General features: G+C 42.3%; 1 protein-coding gene across 2 annotated transcripts; it reads right to left on the bottom strand.

The window, feature by feature from the left end:
* Positions 1–10,442: 10,442 nt before the first annotated feature.
* On the bottom strand, positions 10,443–18,901 carry plagx (pleiomorphic adenoma gene X). Of its 2 annotated transcripts, none has more exons than XM_060937028.1 (3): positions 18,720–18,901; positions 11,878–11,944; positions 10,443–11,776 (listed from the first exon to the last, which is right to left on the bottom strand). In XM_060937028.1, exon 3 carries the CDS (start codon positions 11,728–11,730, stop codon positions 10,570–10,572), a length of 1,161 nt encoding a protein of 386 aa, XP_060793011.1. In that variant the 5' UTR covers positions 11,731–11,776; positions 11,878–11,944; positions 18,720–18,901; the 3' UTR covers positions 10,443–10,569. The 2 variants fall into 2 exon arrangements, with proteins under 2 accessions (XP_060793011.1, XP_060793012.1); XM_060937029.1 differs by lacking the exon at positions 18,720–18,901 and adding an exon at positions 18,505–18,562.
* Positions 18,902–19,281: the final 380 nt, after the last annotated feature.

Genomic DNA, 19,281 nt, shown 5'->3' with positions numbered 1-19,281 from the left:
ACTCTAAATTGAGCGTAGGTGTGAATGTGAGTGTGAATGGTTGTCTGTGTCTATGTGTCAGCCCTGTGATGACACGTCTGTGTCTATGTGTCAGCTGGGATAGGCTCCAGCTTGCCTGCGACCCTGTAGAACAGGATAAAGCGGCTAGAGATAATGAGAATGAGATGAACACCCTTTGAAAATCAGTAGGTGAGAGGGAACCCAAAAATGGACAAAAAAGAAGCCAGAGCTGTGATCAAGTACTGTATCTGCATAAAAACAGAATGACACCAAAGACATGGTCAACACACTTGAGGAGGACTCCCCTTGCTACTCAACCGTAGTTGCTGATTTCAAGAAGGACAGGAAAAGCACCGAAGATGACCCACGATCGGGACACCCAAGTGGAGGCCATTCACAGTGGTGTAGTGGTTAGCACAGTCGGCTCATAGCAAGAAGGTTCTGGTTTTCCCTACAGTCCAAAGACATGCAGTTAGGTTAACGTGGGGCGGCCTTGGGCTGAGGTGCCCTTGAGCAAGTTACCGAACCCCTGACTGCTCCCCGGGCGCTCTGGTGTGGCTGCCCACTGCTCTGGGTGTGTGTGTGTGCTCACTGCTTCAGAATTTCACTGTGCTTGAAGTGTGCATGTGACAAATAAAGGTTTCTTCTTTTCTTTCTTCTTCACCACATGGTCATGAATGATAGACATGCGACTGTCCAACACATAGCGAAAACCATGGACATCAGTGATGACTCAGTTCATGCTGTTTTGACTGACATCTTGGGGATGAGGAAACTGTCTGCAAGACATGTGCCCCAAATGTTGACACCAAAGTGGAACAGGCTAGAAATTTCAAGGACACTTTTGGCTCATTTTCAGGCTGATCCAGCCAAATTCCTTAGGAGATTTGCGACCCAGGATGAAACATGGGTTCACCACTTTGATCCCAAATCAAAGAATCAAAGCAAACAATGGAAACATACTGGTTCTCCACCTCCCAAAAAATTCAAGCAAGTGGTATGTCAGCAAGTTGATGGTTTCTGTGTTTTGGGACAGCGAGGGAGTGCTCATGATTGACTTCTTGCAAAAGGGTCAAACCATCAATGGGGATTACTATGCATCAGAACGGTAACAGCCAAAAGAAGCAATCAAAGAAAAAGAAGAATTAAGCTTTGAGTTGGCGTGCTGTTGCTCCAGGAAAATGTGCCCATTCACACAGCACAGGGGCAGAAGCAGCCAAATGTTGCTCCATGCACCTTACTCACCGGACCTGGCACCATCTGACTCCTATTGGTTTCCCAAACTGAAATCCCACTTGCATGGTCCCCATTTTCAGTGATGATGAAGTCATCCATGCTGTTGAGGAGGATCTGAAGGCTCAAGATGTGACCTTCTTCCGCAAAGGGATAGTGAAGCTTGAACATCGGTAGATCAAGTGCATAGAAGTTAAAGGAGACCATGTTGAAAAATAATGCAGTAACAGTCTTTCTCCTGTGACGTTTCTTGGGTGAGGCCGAGAATTTTTTTTGAAGTACCCTCGTAATTAAATCCTTGAGGAACAATTTAGTGTATGTTGAAGCGCATGTTCTCAAACGTAGACAGGCCTACACTTCAATCATAAAATGGGTTCCTCATGGGTTCTTTGAACAGATACTGCAAATATTTAATGGAAAAATGGATTAATGGAATAAAAGTGGATTCCACTTCTTCAAATAAGCAAACCAAAGCTGCAATGTTCTAAATAAAAATATTAGGAGTCACCCAAAGGGACAACCCAAAGGGCCTTAAGTTATCTCATCTCATCTCATTATCTCTAGCCGCTTTATCCTTCTACAGGGTCGCAGGCAAGCTGGAGCCTATCCCAGCTGACTACGGGCGAAAGGCGGGGTACACCCTGGACAAGTCACCAGGTCATCACAGGGCTGACACATAGACACAGACAACCATTCACACTCACATTCACACCTACGCTCAATTTAGAGTCACCAGTTAACCTAACCTGCATGTCTTTGGACTGTGGGGGAAACCGGAGCACCCGGAGGAAACCCACGCGGACACGGGGAGAACATGCAAACTCCACACAGAAAGGCCCTCGCCAGCCCCAGGGCTCGAACCCAGTACCTTCTTGCTGTGAGGCGACAGCGCTAACCACTACACCACCGTGCCACCCCCACCTTAAGTTATATACTGTATAATATAATATTACTCAATTATAATGCTTTAGTGTACAAGACAGTAGTCAGAGCAGTGATGTACGGTTTGGAGACAGTGGCACTGACAAAAAGACAGGAGGCTGAACTGAACTGGAGGAGAGTTGAAGATGTTGAGATGTTCACTGGGAGGGACAAAGTTGACAGGATTAGAAATTAGTATATTAGAGGGACAGGATATGTAGAACAGCTTGGAGACGAAGTGAAAGAGGCGAGACTCAGATTGAGATGGTTTGAACACATACAGAGGAGAGATCCAGGGTATATTGGGAAAAGAATGTTGGAGCTGGAGTTGCCAGGTAGAAGGAAAAGAGGAAAAGCAAAGATGAGATTTATGGATGTGGTGAAGGAAGACATGAGGATGGTTGGTGCTACAGAAAAAGATACAGAGGACAGGAGGGACATCATCTGTTATGGCGACCCCTAATGGGAACAGTCAAAAGAAGAAGCATTAGATTCAATTATAATACAATTATTCCAAACCAAATTCCTTACTCGGAAATTATTGGTCTTCCTTAAGTACATCTACAGTAACGTTACAAATTGCAGATTATCCCCCTCCCCCATCATATTCAGTTTACTATGATTTCCTGTTCATGTCTCTGAAATGGATGCCACTCATGAACCCAGTGTCTTAAATATTTTGTGACTAAAGAAGTGACAATATTAAAGACATGCATCATCTTTATTCATAAATATTCTAATAAAATGTGTCTAAGTATTTTCCTATCTGAAGGGTTCCTCTTTTTGGAAATTAAAAACCCCTAATTTTATTGACAGCACCATTGAAGAACCCTTTTTTCTACAAGTGTATGTATTAACTGGGCAACTACATGACACAAATTCCAAATTACTGGTAGTTATTTGGTGGCACGGTGGTGTAGCGGTTGACACTGTCGCCTCGCAGCAAGAAGGTTTTGGGTTTGAGCCCAGTGGCTGATGGGGGCCTTTCTGTGTAGAGTTTGCATGTTCTCCCCGTTTGCGTGGGTTTCCCCCACAGTCCAAAGACATACAGTTAGGTTAACATGGGACGTCCTTGGGTTGAAGTGCCCAAGAGTTGCGGTGCGCATGCACACAGCGGCTTTGCTCTCCTATGATGAAGTACATTTGTGCAGTGACAATAAAGGCATTCTATTCTATTTTCTTACCTAAAAATTGTCAGCAATTTTAAACTTTTCAAGGGTTCTTTAAGGTCCATTATCCATAACCGCTTATCCTGCGTAGGGTCGCGGGCAAGCTGGAGCCTATCCCAGCTGACTATGGGCGAGAGGTGAGGTACACCCTGGACAAGTCGCCAAATCATCGCAGGGCTGGTTCTTTAAGGTTTTATCAGAAAATTAAGGGTTCTTTCTGATAGAGAAAACTATACAGAAGGGCAGCACACAGAATCTTGTTCTAGATCCCACAGAAGGGCCACTAAAGAATTAATCATAATAATAACATTAATTAATTTAGTATTAATTTCGCAGACGCTCTTATCCAAAGCAATATACAACATACTCAGAGCAGCCTGGGGAGCAGGTGGGGTTTGGTGCCTTGCTCAAGGGCACTTTAGCCATTCATGCTGGTCCAGGGAATCAAACCCATGACCTTTAGGTCTCAAAGCTGCTTCTCTAACCATTAAGCCATGGCTCCCCAATAATAATTAAAAAAATTAAAATAGATAAATAAAACCATCCTCCTCCTCCCATCAGTGTGTGAATACAGCTGTTAACGTTAATTTTTGGGAAAACATCAACCTTGTAACATGACTTTATCATGAGTTAGTTTTTGGACTTCCTTTGATTAAAAACACAAATCAGCTTTAGTTACTTCATTCTGAACATCAGTTTAGATAATTTATATTATAGATTCTTTGCATACACCATATCAACCCCCCAAAATGTAAGCGTAACACAAATTACACTTGAAATGTGTCTCATGGACGTTCCCCAACATTGAATGCAAATATAAAAGGATAAAAAGTATTGCGTTGTCCTTAATATATTAAAAATAGGAATCAATGATACAGAGGCCTTCTCCTTGAAAATTAAACAAACAAATGTTTAAACTTAAAAAGATAAACTGTAACTCGACCGAAGAAAGTTTTGAACAAACTGCACACAAATTTATAAGCTTTATAAAAATTATTTTTAAAACATAAAATTTATTTTAAAAAAAACCCATACAAGTTAGTTCAGATCACAAATTTTAATTTTAAGGCTGGTTACAAGAATGAAAAGACTTAGAAGTCTTGAAGATACTTTATTTTCTGTCATCCATGAATTTGTTACTAAGTACAATAAATGAATTCAGCCTTTTTTTTTCTGAAAACGTGAAAAAGACTTTACAAAAGGCCAACTGAAGGACAACAAGTGCCACGATTGGACATATTAAAGATGTAAACCATCTTACTCCAGTGAGATACCCACATAAACACAGTTGCAGATACGTCTGAGGTAGTTACGTCTGAGTCCAAACACATCACAGTAACATTGGTTTCCGGTCCATTTCAACTCGGGCCTTCCTTCCTTTTCCTTCAGATGCATGAACTGAATTCATCTCGCAAATGAAATTCTGCTCCCAAGTCGTGCCGTTTGCAGAAAATGGACCGTCATTAAATTTATGTAACATCCATAAGGGAAAAGCAACAGAAATCACAGACGACAAAATACTCTGTTTTGAATTGGATAAAAGGACTGAAAACAGTTATTCTTTTTTCTGTTGGGGACTTTATAAATACCTGATAAGCTATAAAAGTGAATCAAGTTCCTCCTGTAAGGAACCAGGAACCAGAAAACATGTCCCTTTAGTAGCTATTTAATTCTGATCGTCATTGTTATAGCTACTGTATATTTTAAATATCATTTGCTTTTACAATGAACTTGATAGAATGAAGAGGGAGAAATTAAAAGTTACAGGAAGCGAGACAAACTTGACTTTTTTACTGTCGTTCCAGACATTACCAATCTGCAGAACGCAAGAGCACCTTCTTAAATTTCACCTTAAATGCTAAAATGATAATAAAAGCTATTTCTTTATAACACTTGACTCTATAATCGTCTCAGTTTCATTACTAATGAAATGCACTCTAAAACCTCCGTTTATTTTAACGTCCTCTACGTCCACTACATCATTTCATACAAGGATTCGCTTTGCTTCTCGAGCCGATATCATGATAAGGAGACGGCTTCCCTGCGGAAGTCCACTAAAAGAGGTAGATTACGTCCTGTCTGAAAGCTGCGAGCTGGGATGTGAATTAGACCACAGTTCAAGCTGACTCTTAAGTCATGGAAGTGCTTTGGACTGAGAAAAGTGCTTGTACAATGGAGAACACTGTGATAATCCAATCTCTTTTTCCAAAGAATATTACAAGGTACAGGACTGCGCAAAAGTCAGAGCACCCCCCCCCCCTTTTTTTCTTCTTCTTACCTTTAATTTCCAGCCAAAATGGACAAGTGCTAAAGAAATACATAACTAAAGATCAGACCTTTCAGTATTCAGCATGTCCACCTTTACCTTTATCACAGCTTTCACTCTCTCTGAGTTTCTTAAAGAAATCCCCAAGGATGATGTACCATGTTTGCTGTTAACACCTCTAGCATCGAAAAACAATCCCAGAATATTTAAATAATGTGGGAGTGGCTGACATCGAATGGTATATCAGATCTATTCCATTCAGCGAGCATGATATTGAGCGAGTCGAAGAGGAGTAGCTGAATGGAATACTTCTGATAGACCATGAAAAAAGCCAGCCAATATTATTATTATTATTATTATTCCATCCATCCATTATCTGTAGCCGCTTATCCTATTCTACAGGGTCGCAGGCAAGCTGGAGCCGATCCCAGCTGACTATGGACAAGAGGCGGGGTACACCCTGGACAAGCCGTTTTATTATCATTATACATGCACATTCTTTTCGGGTGTTCAATGCGTCTTTCTCTTTCAAAATCTTCTGTATTTAACAAAGCAAACCTGGCAGCCATGTTTGTTTACAAATTGTCACAGTCGCTCGCTAGCGTGGAAGTTTTACGTCTCCGACGTGTGAGGTCATGTTGTCTTGACAACCGTGCAATATCGTAAACCATATTCAACGCTCATTCTCCACTGGGTAGAGTGATGTAATACACGTAGGATAAGCGATATGCTAACAATATTGCATGCTATCAGACTAAACAAATGAAATCTGCTAGAATGGAATAGAACATGTTTTTATTCCACCGAAAAAGTGTCCTGAAGGTATAACGATTATTAGGGCCTGAGCACCGGAGGTGCATGGTGTCCGGTGTCCACGGGAGGGCGCTGCACCAACCCTACTGTTTTACTAAAGAGTCCGCTTATTATTATTATTCCTTTTATTCAACACTGCCATTTTTGAGGTGGTTCCCATGGATGAAAACTCGTGAAATTTGGTACACACCTCAGCCCCGGCCACCACTACTCGGTGATTGAGGCTTGGCCCCAGGTGTGTCCAGGGGACTCCATAGCGTCTCCATGTCATTGAGACTTTTGCCTGGTATATAGCGTGTCACCTATCTGTGTCAAATTTGGTCGGTGTGTGGGGTGCCCTAAGACAAATAAAATTGTAATGTACATTGTATTAGCCATACTCAACAGGAAGAGAGTTATTTTTGGTTTTGTGCATTCTGACGTGTTACAGTTTAATGCTCTCCTCCTAGGCAGTTTGTTGGATTCATGCCAGAGTTGGCGTACGTGATGTCAAGATGTTGCTGATTTTCAATTGTGAAGGGATTTGCGATATCTTGCAAGATGTTAAAAAGGCAAAACTATAAATTTATATGTCGAGCCATGCAAACAGGAAATGTGTGCCTAAAGACTCATCACTGGTGGTGCACACATCAGATACCGAGGCTGTTGTTGCACATCGCAGATGTGTGTGTGCATTGTACGATGACCATGTGTGACGGGCCACGGAACCGGAGGTGCTCAGACCCTTCATCACCGCTTGCAGCTATATTTAATATTGAGATCTGGACTCGGAGCTGTGAGCTATTGTTCCATGATGACCAGCAGCTGGTTTCTTCAAGGTTTCGACATCTCATTTCAATCTTCTTAGCACCATGCTTAGGCTCATTCTCTCATTATCTCACTGTAGAATTAACTCATTCCAAAAATCCAGAGTGCATTACATTTTCTAAAGTTTCAGCATCATGATGCCTTTAGATGTTGTTGCACTTCCACAAACGTTCACTTGATCCTCCTCATGGTCCAAAGAGTCTCTGTTTCTTCAGGAGTGGACATACTGTCAAATTCCAAGCTTTCTTACTTTTTTTTTTTTTTAATATAAACTTTTCCAGAACAGGCTTCATGACATCCTTCAGACCTACAGCATTGTGCTGTTTCCTCAACGCTAGATGATAAACAAAATCTGTGGATGTTTCAAATGTGAACCAGAGTGGATCTTGAATTTTTTTTTTTTTGCCACCTCGAAACAATCCATCTCATCATGATATCTGTAGTGATCTAGAGTTAGGGTTAGTTATGGTTCTATTGCTCTGCACATCCAGTTTTGGAAATTCCAGTCTTTCACACTGTGATTACCTCCATCAACTTTGTTGGAGGAGATTATGTTTTTGCCTCCATTTGTTTGTTTGTTCTCAACATAACTCAAAAAAGTGGTGAATGGATTTGGATGAAATTTGGAGGAAAGGTGGCCCATGAGCCAAGGAACAATTGACTAGATTTTGATGCAAATCCAGATAGGTATGTGGATCCAAGATCCAGATGTGTATATAGATCTAAGGTTTTATTTTGTCTATGCCCAACGTAACTCAAAGAAGTGAATGGATTTGGATGAAATTTGCTGTACAGCTTTAGGATTATCCTCGGTTCAAATGATTTGATGTTGATAATATGTGGCTTGGTGGAGGTATACACTCTACCATGTGTCCAAGTATCTGTTGAATTCCCACTTCCATATGCAAGGTAAGCATCTTCTTCAAAAATATCTCCCAAAACCATTTTAGATGCACACAAATGTCTTGCTTGTTTGAACACAAGTATTACTTTTAACGCAATGGCAGTGAGACTTTGATATGCCTTTTGTTGAGAACTCGTCACTGTATCTTGCTGGAAATATGGAAAACTCAGCAAAATTAAACAAAAGTAAACTTATTTCAACAGTTCTTATGGGTTCTTATTTGTAAGGCACTTACTTCAAACCTTTGATTTTTTTTTTTTTAGTTTCCTCCAGAGGGACCGTGTACAATTTCTAGATTTAAATATTTTAAAGAGCATAGTTGTGTTTTCAGTAACTGCTTTATCTTGGTGTGGATTGGACTGGTGTGGATTCCTATCCCTAGAATGCTGAGTGTTAAGCAGAAACACAGTACATCCATGCACACGTACATTCACGGCATTCGTTTCATTTCCAGTTAAATATACATTTCCTGCATTAGTGATGTGGAGGGGGAAAAAAAAAAAAAGACTAAATTGATATTTTGACTGGAAGTTGAACAAATGGTGGTATCTGACTTTTGCACAGCATCGCATTTCCTCAGTTTAGTTCAAATGCGGACTTCTCAATACTAAAGGAATCTACATAACACCATAAAAATCACTACAATCAAATAAAGGGAAGACCTATGAAGGAAAAAAAAAACCCTAAGTCAAAACTATTCTAAAACAATCTCTATTCAATCCAAAATTCACAAATCATCATCTTACAGTGGGGCAAAAAAGTATTTAGTAAGTCACCAATTGTGCAAGTTCTCCCACTTAAAAAGATGAGAGAGGCCTGTAATTTTCATCATAGGTACACTTCAACTATGAGAGACAGAATGGGGGGAAAGAATCCAGGAAATCACATTGTAGGATTTTTAATGAATTAATTGGTAAATTCCTCGGTAAAATAAGTATTTGGTCACCTACAAACAAGCAAGATTTCTGGCTCTCACAGACCTGTAACTTCTTTAAGAGGCTCCTCTGTCCTCCACTCGTTACCTGTATTAATGGCACCTGTTTGAACTCGTTATCAGTATAAAAGACACCTGTCCACAACCTCAAACAGTCACACTCCAAACTCCACTATGGCCAAGACCAAAGAGCTGTCAAAGGACACCAGAAACAAAATTGTAGACCTGCACCAGGCTGGGAAGACTGAATCTGCAATAGGTAAGCAGCTTGGTGTGAAGAAATCAACTGTGGGAGCAATTATTAGAAAATGGAAGACATACAAGACCACTGATAATCTCCCTCGATCTGGGGCTCCATGCAAGATCTCACCCCGTGGGGTCAAAATGATCACAAGAACGGTGAGCAAAAATCCAAGAACCACACGGGGGGACCTAGTGAATGACCTGCAGAGAGCTGGGACCAAAGTAACAAAGGCTACCATCAGTAACACACTACGCCGCCAGGGACTCAAATCCTGCAGTGCCAGACGTGTCCCCCTGCTTAAGCCAGTACATGTCCAGGCCCGTCTGAAGTTTGCTAGAGAGCATTTGGATGATCCAGAAGAGGATTGGGAGAATGTCATATGGTCAGATGAAACCAAAATAGAACTTTTTGGTAAAAACTCAACTTGTCGTGTTTGGAAGAGAAAGAATGCTGAGTTGCATCCAAAGAACACCATACCTACTGTGAAGCATGGGGGTGGAAACATCATGCTTTGGGGCTGTTTTTCTGCAAAGGGACCAGGACGACTGATCCGTGTAAAGGAAAGAATGAATGGGGCCATGTATCGTGAGATTTTGAGTGAAAACCTCCTTCCATCAGCAAGGGCATTGAAGATGAAACGTGGCTGGGTCTTTCAGCATGACAATGATCCCAAACACACCACCCGGGCAACGAAGGAGTGGCTTCGTAAGAAGCATTTCAAGGTCCTGGAGTGGCCTAGCCAGTCTCCAGATCTCAACCCCATAGAAAATCTTTGGAGGGAGTTGAAAGTCCGTGTTGCCCAGCGACAGCCCCAAAACATCACTGCTCTAGAGGAGATCTGCATGGAGGAATGGGCCAAAATACCAGCAACAGTGTGTGAAAACCTTGTGAAGATTTACAGAAAATGTTTGACCTCTGTCATTGCCAACAAAGTATTGAGATGAACTTTTGTTATTGACCAAATACTTATTTTCCACCATAATTTGGAAATAAATTCTTTAAAAATCAGACAGTGTGATTTTCTGGATTCTTTCCCCCCATTCTGTCTCTCATAGTTGAAGTGAACCTATGATGAAAATTACAGGCCTCTCTCATCTTTTTAAGTGGGAGAACTTGCACAATTGGTGACTGACTAAATACTTTTTTGCCCCACTGTATTTATTCTAGAGAATTTATTGAGTAGTAAAATAAGAGCCTTCAATCGAAGTCCACCGAGTGCTTCGCTTTACGTGTATGCCATTTGGCAAGAATACCTGTGACTGAGTTTAAGAAGGAACATCACTGCTGGAAGGCCTGATGGAATCGAGGTAGAGTAGGAGAGAAACCAGGAGGCTGATTTAAATGCCCCAAGGCCTGAGGCTCGTGCAGTGGCTGCGGCTGAAACGAGGCGAGTGGCCCAGAGAGCTGAGAGGTAGGAGTCGGCGAGCAATCTGCGGTAGTGGTAGAGTACCCCATTATAAGGCCTCCTGAACTCAAAGGGGCACTGTACGGTGGCAGGCCGAACGGCAGGAAGCCCAGCAGTGGTGACAGGTCCACGTTAGCAGCAGTGGGTGAAGGCTCGGCTGTGGTGAAGGAGTTCCTGAGGGTGAAGTGGGCACTCTGACCTCCCAGGCTATCAGGAAGAAGATCGCTTGGTCTGGACGCAGAGGTCGCGACTGTAGCCTGAGGTGGCATCGGGCCACACTGGAGCTCATTCAGGAAGTTCTCCATCTCAGCTTTCAGATATGAGGTAGCGGATGCAGGTTGGTATCGCTGAGCCTCGTGGTACTGTTGGGGCTGGTGCTTGCTTGGCTCAAAATAGCAGCCCACACCCATCGGGCTGGATAGGGACCCAGGCACCACAGAATGATGGTGACTGACCCCAGAGGTAGAGGCGCTCTGCAGACCTTGAGGATTGAACATACCCATCGAAAAGGCTTCAGAGGCATCCTTAGGGGATCCCGAGGTGCACACACTCACACTTGGTTCTTCCTTGACTGCACTGGAGGGTGCAGATGTGAGGACGTCCAAGTCCTGGGCATGACTCTTCTTCAGGTGGCGTGTAAGGTGGTCACGTCGGCCAAAGCGCTGAGCACAGCGAGGGCACAGGAAGTCCCTTCTGCCTGTGTGCACCACGGCGTGACGCCTCACGTCCTTTCGAGTGAAGAAGCGCCGACCACAGCGCTCGCACTGGTGCTTTCGCTCCCGCACAGCGCCGCCTGGTGGAGGTCGGCCGGTATGAGTGCTCAGGTGCTCGAGAAGAGTCGGCATGCTTTCAAAAACCTGACGGCACACCTTGCAGGTAAGATCTCCGGTCACGGAGGTGGCGTGGGTAGCCACGTGGCGTCTCAGACCCAGCCGAGTGTTGTAGTGTTTGCCACACTCTTCACACTGCAGTTCTTGCTTGTTGGAGTCATGGGTCTGTAGGTGGCTGTTCAACTGCTCCTTTCCATGGAACATCGTTTCATATGTACGAGCAGTTTTTAGGATGTTTGTGCTGGGACATCTAGGAGAAGTCATTTGTGCACAGCATGGTTATGATGAGTTTTACCATCAAATATACATTTTCATATAGATAAGATAGATAGTCAGTGGAATTCAGAATACCAGAGATCCAACTTCATCATAGAACTTCTCTTGAGATGGTTGGTCGTCCTTCTGCATATTCAACATCCTGCACAAAAGACACAAAGGTGCAACGAGCAAGAAAGTTTAGCTTTGCCTTGGAGAACACCATTTCATTCTAACATACGCTCACCGGCCACTTTATTATTAGGTACACCCACCCACCCGCCGTTTTCTGCAGGTCTCTAATCAGCCGATCCCTCGACAGCAGCACGATGCATCAAATCACGCAGATACAAATCAAGAGCTTCAGTTAATGTTCACAAGGTTCAAACATCAGAATGGGAAACAGTGTGATCTCACAGTGAAGCGTGACTTTCTTTCACTGTGGCATGGGTGTTGGTTTGAGTATTTCAGAAACTGCTGATCTCCTGGGGTTTTCACACACAGTCTCTACACAGAATGGTGCGAAAAACAAAACAGAGTGAGCGACAGTTCTGCGGGTGGAAAGTAAACAAACGCCTTGTTGATAAGAGAGGGTCAGAGCGAAATGGCCAGACTGGTTCAAGCTTTTTTGCCAGGAAGGATATAGCAACTCATATAATCATTCTTTACAACCGTGGTGAGCAGAAAAGCATCTCAGCATGCAACAGCAGAACAGAAAACCACATTGGGTTCCACTCCTGCAGCCAAGAATAGGGATCTTAGAATCAAGAACAAGTTCCTATTAAAGTGGCCAGTTATACAATATGGCTAAAATGACATTAAAACGCTACTTTTTTTTGTACACTTCATACATACACGCACACTGTCCACTTTATTAGGAACACCTGTACATTCGTGCAATTTTCTAATCTGCCAATCGCACCGCAGATACAGGTCAAGCGCTTCAGGTAATGTTCACGTCAAACATCAGAATGAAGCAAAAGTGTGGCCTCTGATCTCTGGCAGGGTTTTTTCTAGAAAAATTTAGTATGAGGGCGCTCACCATGGCGAGAGAGCGGGGGGGTGCCGGTTGTCCCCCCCCGCCGTGCAAAGCCTTTGAAAAATGCTCCAATGGGACATTCTGAGGCTATCTGAGAGGGAAATTGTAACAAATTGTCTGTCAACATTGAAAAAGAAAGAAGTAATCTTCTTCTGCCCCGGACAGTCTTTGGCTTTCTTCCGTTTCATGCCACGGGATGACATCTTTAAATGCCCAAGTGTCAACAAAAACAACTCGCCAACTACTTCTGTCAAAAGCTCCCGCGCCGGTGGGTGAAAGGCCATTCAGTCTCAAGAAATCTCGCTCTACAAGTCAGCTGACCTTGTATGTAACCCATGTCAAATCTCGTGAGAGCAGCCGCGACAAGTAAACAACTAAACAACATGGCGCCTCAGTCTGGAAAACGCCAATTCGGATTGTTTTTGCACCATCTGGCGGTGTATTTACTATGATTGGAATATTTTTGGAGCAATTATAACGTATTTGATGATCAGACGCATTGTCACGTAGTGTTGCTGGGATGTTTTCACGGAGTCGGTAAGGGGGCGCACGCCGAGAGTAAGAGGGCACAGCGCCCCTGTTCCCCCCGTTTAGACGAAAGCCTGTCTGGGACTTTGATTCTGGGATGGATGCTAGCACCAGAAGGGCTGGTTTGAGTATTTCATAAACTTGAGACTGCTATGTGTAAAAATCCCAGGAGATCAGCAGTTTCTGAAACACACAAACCAGCACGAACAACCATGCAACGGTCAAAGTCACACTTCAGATCACACTTTTCTGTTTGACACGAACAGTAACTGAAGCGCTTGACCTGTATCTGCATGACTGTACGCACTGCGCCGCTGTCACATGACTGACTGATTAAATAACTGCATAAATGAGCCGGTGTCCCTATTAAAACGTGACCAGTGAGTGTATATGAAACACCCAGCAAGCATTCCATGACTCTCAATCTGCCATAAAACTCTAACACTAATAATTGTTAGCTTATTCCTTTCAAGCTGCTGAACATGAACTCTGATCCGCTTCATTTTAGTCTTCATGCTCAAGATATGGAAATGAATCAAAGGCCAGGAAGTGGAACAGACACAGGTACAAAGCCAAACACACACACCAGACTGTCTAGAAAATTCTTTGTTTTCCGTTTGTGTTTGCACGACTTGGGGTTTTTTTTCCTGCACTTTTTTCTTTTCTTCTACTCATTCAATCCAGTGCACAGCTATTATCAAAGATAAACTTGAATTTCCTGTGCTTACTTAGATCAGAAACATGATTTAGAAATTAGAAAGGATTACAAGGAATTATCTTACGTAGAGGTGACTGAATGTAGGCTGTTACTATCATGAGTACCGTATTAGTAATAAAATAGGACTGAAAAGTTAAGTCAAAATATTCTCAAAGAAATACACTACCGTTCAAAAGTTTGGGGTCACTTTGAAATGTCCTTATTTTTGAAAGAAAAGCACTGTTCTTTTCAATGAAGATCACTTTAAACTAATCAGAAATCCACTCTATACATTGCTAATGTGGTAAATGACTATTCTAGCTGCAAATGTCTGGTTTTTGGTGCAATATCTCCATAGGTGTATAGAGGCCCATTTCCAGCAACTCTCACTCCAGTGTTCTAATGGTACAATGTGTTTGCTCATTGCCTCAGAAGGCTAATGGATGATTAGAAAACCCTTGTACAATCATGTTAGCACAGCTGAAAACAGTTGAGCTCTTTAGAGAAGCTATAAAACTGACCTTCCTTTGAGCAGATTGAGTTTCTGGAGCATCACATTTGTGGGGTCGATTAAATGCTCAAAATGGCCAGAAAAATGTCTCGACTATATTTTCTATTCATTTTACAACTTATGGTGGGAAATAAAAGTGTGACTTTTCATGGAAAACACAAAATTGTCTGGGTGACCCCAAACTTTTGAACGGTAGTGTAATTAGGACATTAAAAAATTTTTTACAGATTGTTTTCAGCATGTTTAACGTCTTACAAAAAAGCCCTCAATCCTCAGAGTTGGTTCCCCCCCGCCCGAAATTCTGCAGTGAAAATTAGACTAATTTTTAATCACAAAAACTAAGAATGACAGATTATATTGTGAATGGTTAATATCTTACAAAAAGGCACTCATTCATCTCAAAAGTATCGAAAAATTAACCAAATACAATAAAAAAATCAAGTTTTACTTTCTTAAATTCTGCAGTGAAAATTAGATGACGGCTATAATATAAATTTGTATTAAAAACAAATACAAATGGAACTAAAAAAAAAATGTTAAAAAGATATATGTGACTTTTTTAATCTCTTAAAATACGAAACATGAAACAGCTACGGGACATTAATAGCGTCTACTGAAACAATTTGATCTTATTTGGTTACACAATCTGACGCTGGAGAAAAGAAAACGCAGCAGAGGAAATGTGAATGTTTGTCATGTAGAAAAAGTTAAATATGAAGGAAACAAGATCAACTGTGAGCTCCTGCTCACTTACGTATCCCCTCCGCTCTCGCTTATATCAGAACGCAAGCAGTTGAAGGAATAGGACACTTATTATGAATGTTGACTTCAACAAATAATTAACCCTGTCACATGTATACTGGGCATGTCACTGTGGTGAGAAGATGGCATATACATAGTGTATTTCTAAACTTTATCACCTTTCTTATAGCCCACCAGAGTGAGAGATACAAAGTGAAAAACTGTTGAAATGTCTGATTTATGTGAAGTACAAATGTTCAAGTCCTGTGCAGTGATGTTCGTACACGGTGGTGACTGTAATCACAACTGAAGTGGTGACGATCCTTGTGGTTTTTCAGAGAGGACACTTTTTGACAAACTCGCATTTCAACCACATGTGAAGCTCCGCTGCAAAAGTGTCTCACATCTGTTTCAAGTCCTGTTTTTACTGAGCAACGACAGAGCCTTCTGCTTCAAAAATGACAAATATTTTCTTAAAAATCATTTAAAACCTCATCATATGGTGCATGTTTTCCCGAGAGGACATTTCTGATGGATAAAGGATCCTATCAGAGGTACTTAGTTTACAAAAAAAGAAAAAAAAAGTAACTTCCACTTAAATATCTTTCTATTGTCCCGAAATAAAACCCAGTTCATGCCAAAAAAAAAAAAAAAGCAATTCTGAATTTAACCAGTAAAAAAAAGTGTCAAGTGTAATAATTAAAGCAGAATTAAATGAAATGGCCACAAGGTCAAAACTAGAGCCAGATGCATTTATACTTACGGACATATTTATAAAGAACTTAAGAGACATTACTGCTGTAGGACTGTAGGTGTGTCCTTGTAACATAAGACAGAAGAAAAAAACAAACAAAAAAAAACCTAATTGTGAAAACAGCCCATAGAATAAAGATGCCTTCAAAAAAAATCATCAAATTAAATGTCATCTCATCTCATTATCTGTAGCCGCTTTATCCTGTTCTACAGGGTCGCAGGCGAGCTGGAGCCTATCCCAGCTGACTACGGGTGAAAGGCGGGGTACACCCTGGACAAGTCGCCAGGTCATCACAGGGCTGACACATATGGCCCTTTTCCACTACCCTTTTTCAGCTCGCTTCAGCTCACTTCAGCCCGACACGGCTCGCGTTTCGACTACCAAAAACCAGCACGACTCAGCTCGCTTCAGCCCTGCTTAGCCCCTAAAACTCGTACCGTTTTGGAGTGGGGCTGAAGCGAGCCAAGCCGTGCCGAGTGAGGCTGGGGGCGTGAGCAGACACTCCCCTGTGCACTGATTGGTGAGGAGGAGTGTCCTCACATGCCCACACACGCCCCGCGAGCACGCTGGGATCTGTAAACACCGTAAACCCAGAAGAAGAAGAATTACGAATTATGAGAATTTCTGAAGCCTTATGCGCCTCGCCTCATCTATACGCTCTTTCCAGTATGTGTTGGCGTTGTCGGTGACAACAAGCCACAGCACCAAGACCAGCAACACTAACGACTCCATGTTTATTGTTTACTATTCGGGTCGTGAGACTACCGCTTAAAAGCTCACTGATGTCACTGTTTGCGCTGCTTAACGACACGTGACGTCCACCCACTTTCGCTAACTCCACCCAATGTGTCCACCCACTTCCAGCCAGCACGGTTCAGCGCGGTTGTAGTCAAAATGCAACTCCAACAGCCCCACTCAGCTCGACTCAGCACGGCACGGCTCAGCCCGACTCAGCCGCGTTTGTAGTGGAAAAGCGGCATTAGACACAGACAACCATTCACACTCACATTCACACCTACGCTCAATTTAGAGTCACCAGTTAACCTAACCTGCATGTCTTTGGACTGTGGGGGAAACCGGAGCACCCGGAGGAAACCCACGCGGACACGGGGAGAACATGCAAACTCTGCACAGAAAGGCCCTCGCCGGTCACGGGGCTCAAACCCGGACCTTCTTGCTGTGAGGCAACAGCGCTAACCACTACACCACCGTGATGCCCCCAAATTAAATGTTTCTACATAAAAAAAAAAGAGTAAACGAGACAAAGTCAATATTTGGTGTGAAACGAGCCTTTGCTTTATATTAAAAAAAAAAAAAAGTCTGAGGTCCAGTGAGTGCAGTTTTATACAGAAATGAGCTGTCGGTTTTCCTGAGCATCTTACAGAACCAGCCACAGTTCTTCTGGACACTTTGCCGGTCACACTCGCTTCTTCATTTTACACCAAAACCCAGCAGCCTTCATTATGTTTTCTTTTTTCATCTGAAAAGTGATCTCTGATGGAATACGCTGCTTTCTTTACTAACATACCGATATTTTTCTGTTACATTTCATTTTGTGCTGGAAAACTTTTTTTTGTATTAAGTTATACAAAGACTTTTGCACAGTACTTTAGACACACACATACATACATACACACACACACACACACATACACACAAATACAGTACTGTGCAAGTCTTAGGCATCCTATTTTTTTTCAGACAAACTTTGTTATAGAATTCTATTTTATGATTTCTACGTTATCGAGTCATAACATTACAAAAACACTTTAGAGTCCAAACTTTCGTCTGTTTTTTTCCAGCACAAAATTAAATATTACAGAAAAAAAGTTTGTTTGTATCTGATCAGCATATTCCATAACAGAGCACTTTTCAGATTAAAAAAGAAAACATAATGAAGGCTCCTGGTGCAAAAGTTTTGGTGTAAAATGAAGAAGTGAGTGTGACAGTCAAAGTGTCCAGAAGAACTGTGGCTGGTTCTGTAAGATGCTCAGGAAAACCTACAGATCATTTCTGTAAAAACTGCACTCCCTGGACCTGAGACTACTAATTTTATTATTATTATTATTATTTTTTTTTTTAAGCACAGGGTTGTCTCACACCAAATATTGACTGTTTAATTTAATTTATTACGGCTTACTGATTACTGTTTATAGTAATCTTTTTAATGATGAAATATTTCATGTCATATATATAAATAAATGTATGACTGACACTTTTTTATTCAGTAAAAGAACTTTGCCCTGAGTCAGCACAAGTGTGTAATGCTGCATGCATTAGACCCCCATCATCATCCCACCACCATGCAGCCACACACACAGAGTTACAACAAAACATCTAGATTACACATGCAGATTCTTGCATCAACCAAAAAAAAAAGTTCTCAATCAGAACACCACAGAAAGGAAAAATCACAAAAACAACTTATATATATGTTGCAAATGTATCTGTACCTTATACATGCTCAGTGAAAATATTTGTTCGGCCAACATTACACCTCGAGAAGGTTCTCACCGGGAACTTTCCGCACTTTTAAACCGATTGAAACACGTTTTAAAAAAATGCAAAAAGTATCGATATGTATGCATGTGCGGTATTGAAGTGCCTTTGATCTGCGCGCGGATTCATTTCATTTAAAAACTCGGTTTAAAGCCCAGCTCGCGCTTACCGCAAAACTTTAAAGCCCCGCAGCAGCGCGCGGAGTGGACCGGGTCAGAGCCCGAACCGGGCCCCGAACCACGCGCTCTCCGCCATCCCGCCTCCCATCAGCACCACAACACTTAATCTGTGGTTCCGAGCTCCTTTTTCTCCGCGTTTCCCTCCTGAAGGCGCGCAGAGCTCCAGGCCCGGGCCGCTCGACCTCCGCACAGAGCGGCGCAGCAGCGCGTGCATTCTGGGAACGTGACGTCACGCCATTTTTTCTTCCACTCCGTCCCTGATTGTGGAGCTGCAGCCGACTTTACTCCAACTAACCCGCATTCTAACCCTGCGGCCGCGCAGCACAGTCATGCCGCAGCTCTGGGATTGTTTATAAATGACTTTTATTGCCAGTTTATGTCTGAAAGTTGTCCCACATTTACCGCAAATCTTTGTTCCCGTTTCCATAGTGATGTGCAGTGGAAGCCCGTTTCCGCCACTTGCCAAAAAAAAAAAAGTCACAGTTGGCTGTCAGAATGAGAACATTTTCTCCAAATTATGCTCATTATTATACGAGCTTAAGTCATAATTAT

The sequence above is a fragment of the Neoarius graeffei genome, chromosome 13, assembly GCF_027579695.1.
Source record: "Neoarius graeffei isolate fNeoGra1 chromosome 13, fNeoGra1.pri, whole genome shotgun sequence".
NCBI classification, from domain to species: domain Eukaryota; kingdom Metazoa; phylum Chordata; class Actinopteri; order Siluriformes; family Ariidae; genus Neoarius; species Neoarius graeffei.
Note: the sequence above shows the minus strand (reverse complement) of the source record. Positions and strands in the feature narration are given on the sequence as shown.

Excerpts from the sequence above, each read along its gene's own strand:
- plagx (XM_060937028.1), bottom strand. The coding sequence starts at position 11,730 with ATGTTCCATGGAAAGGAGCAGTTGAACAGCCACCTACAGACCCATGAC.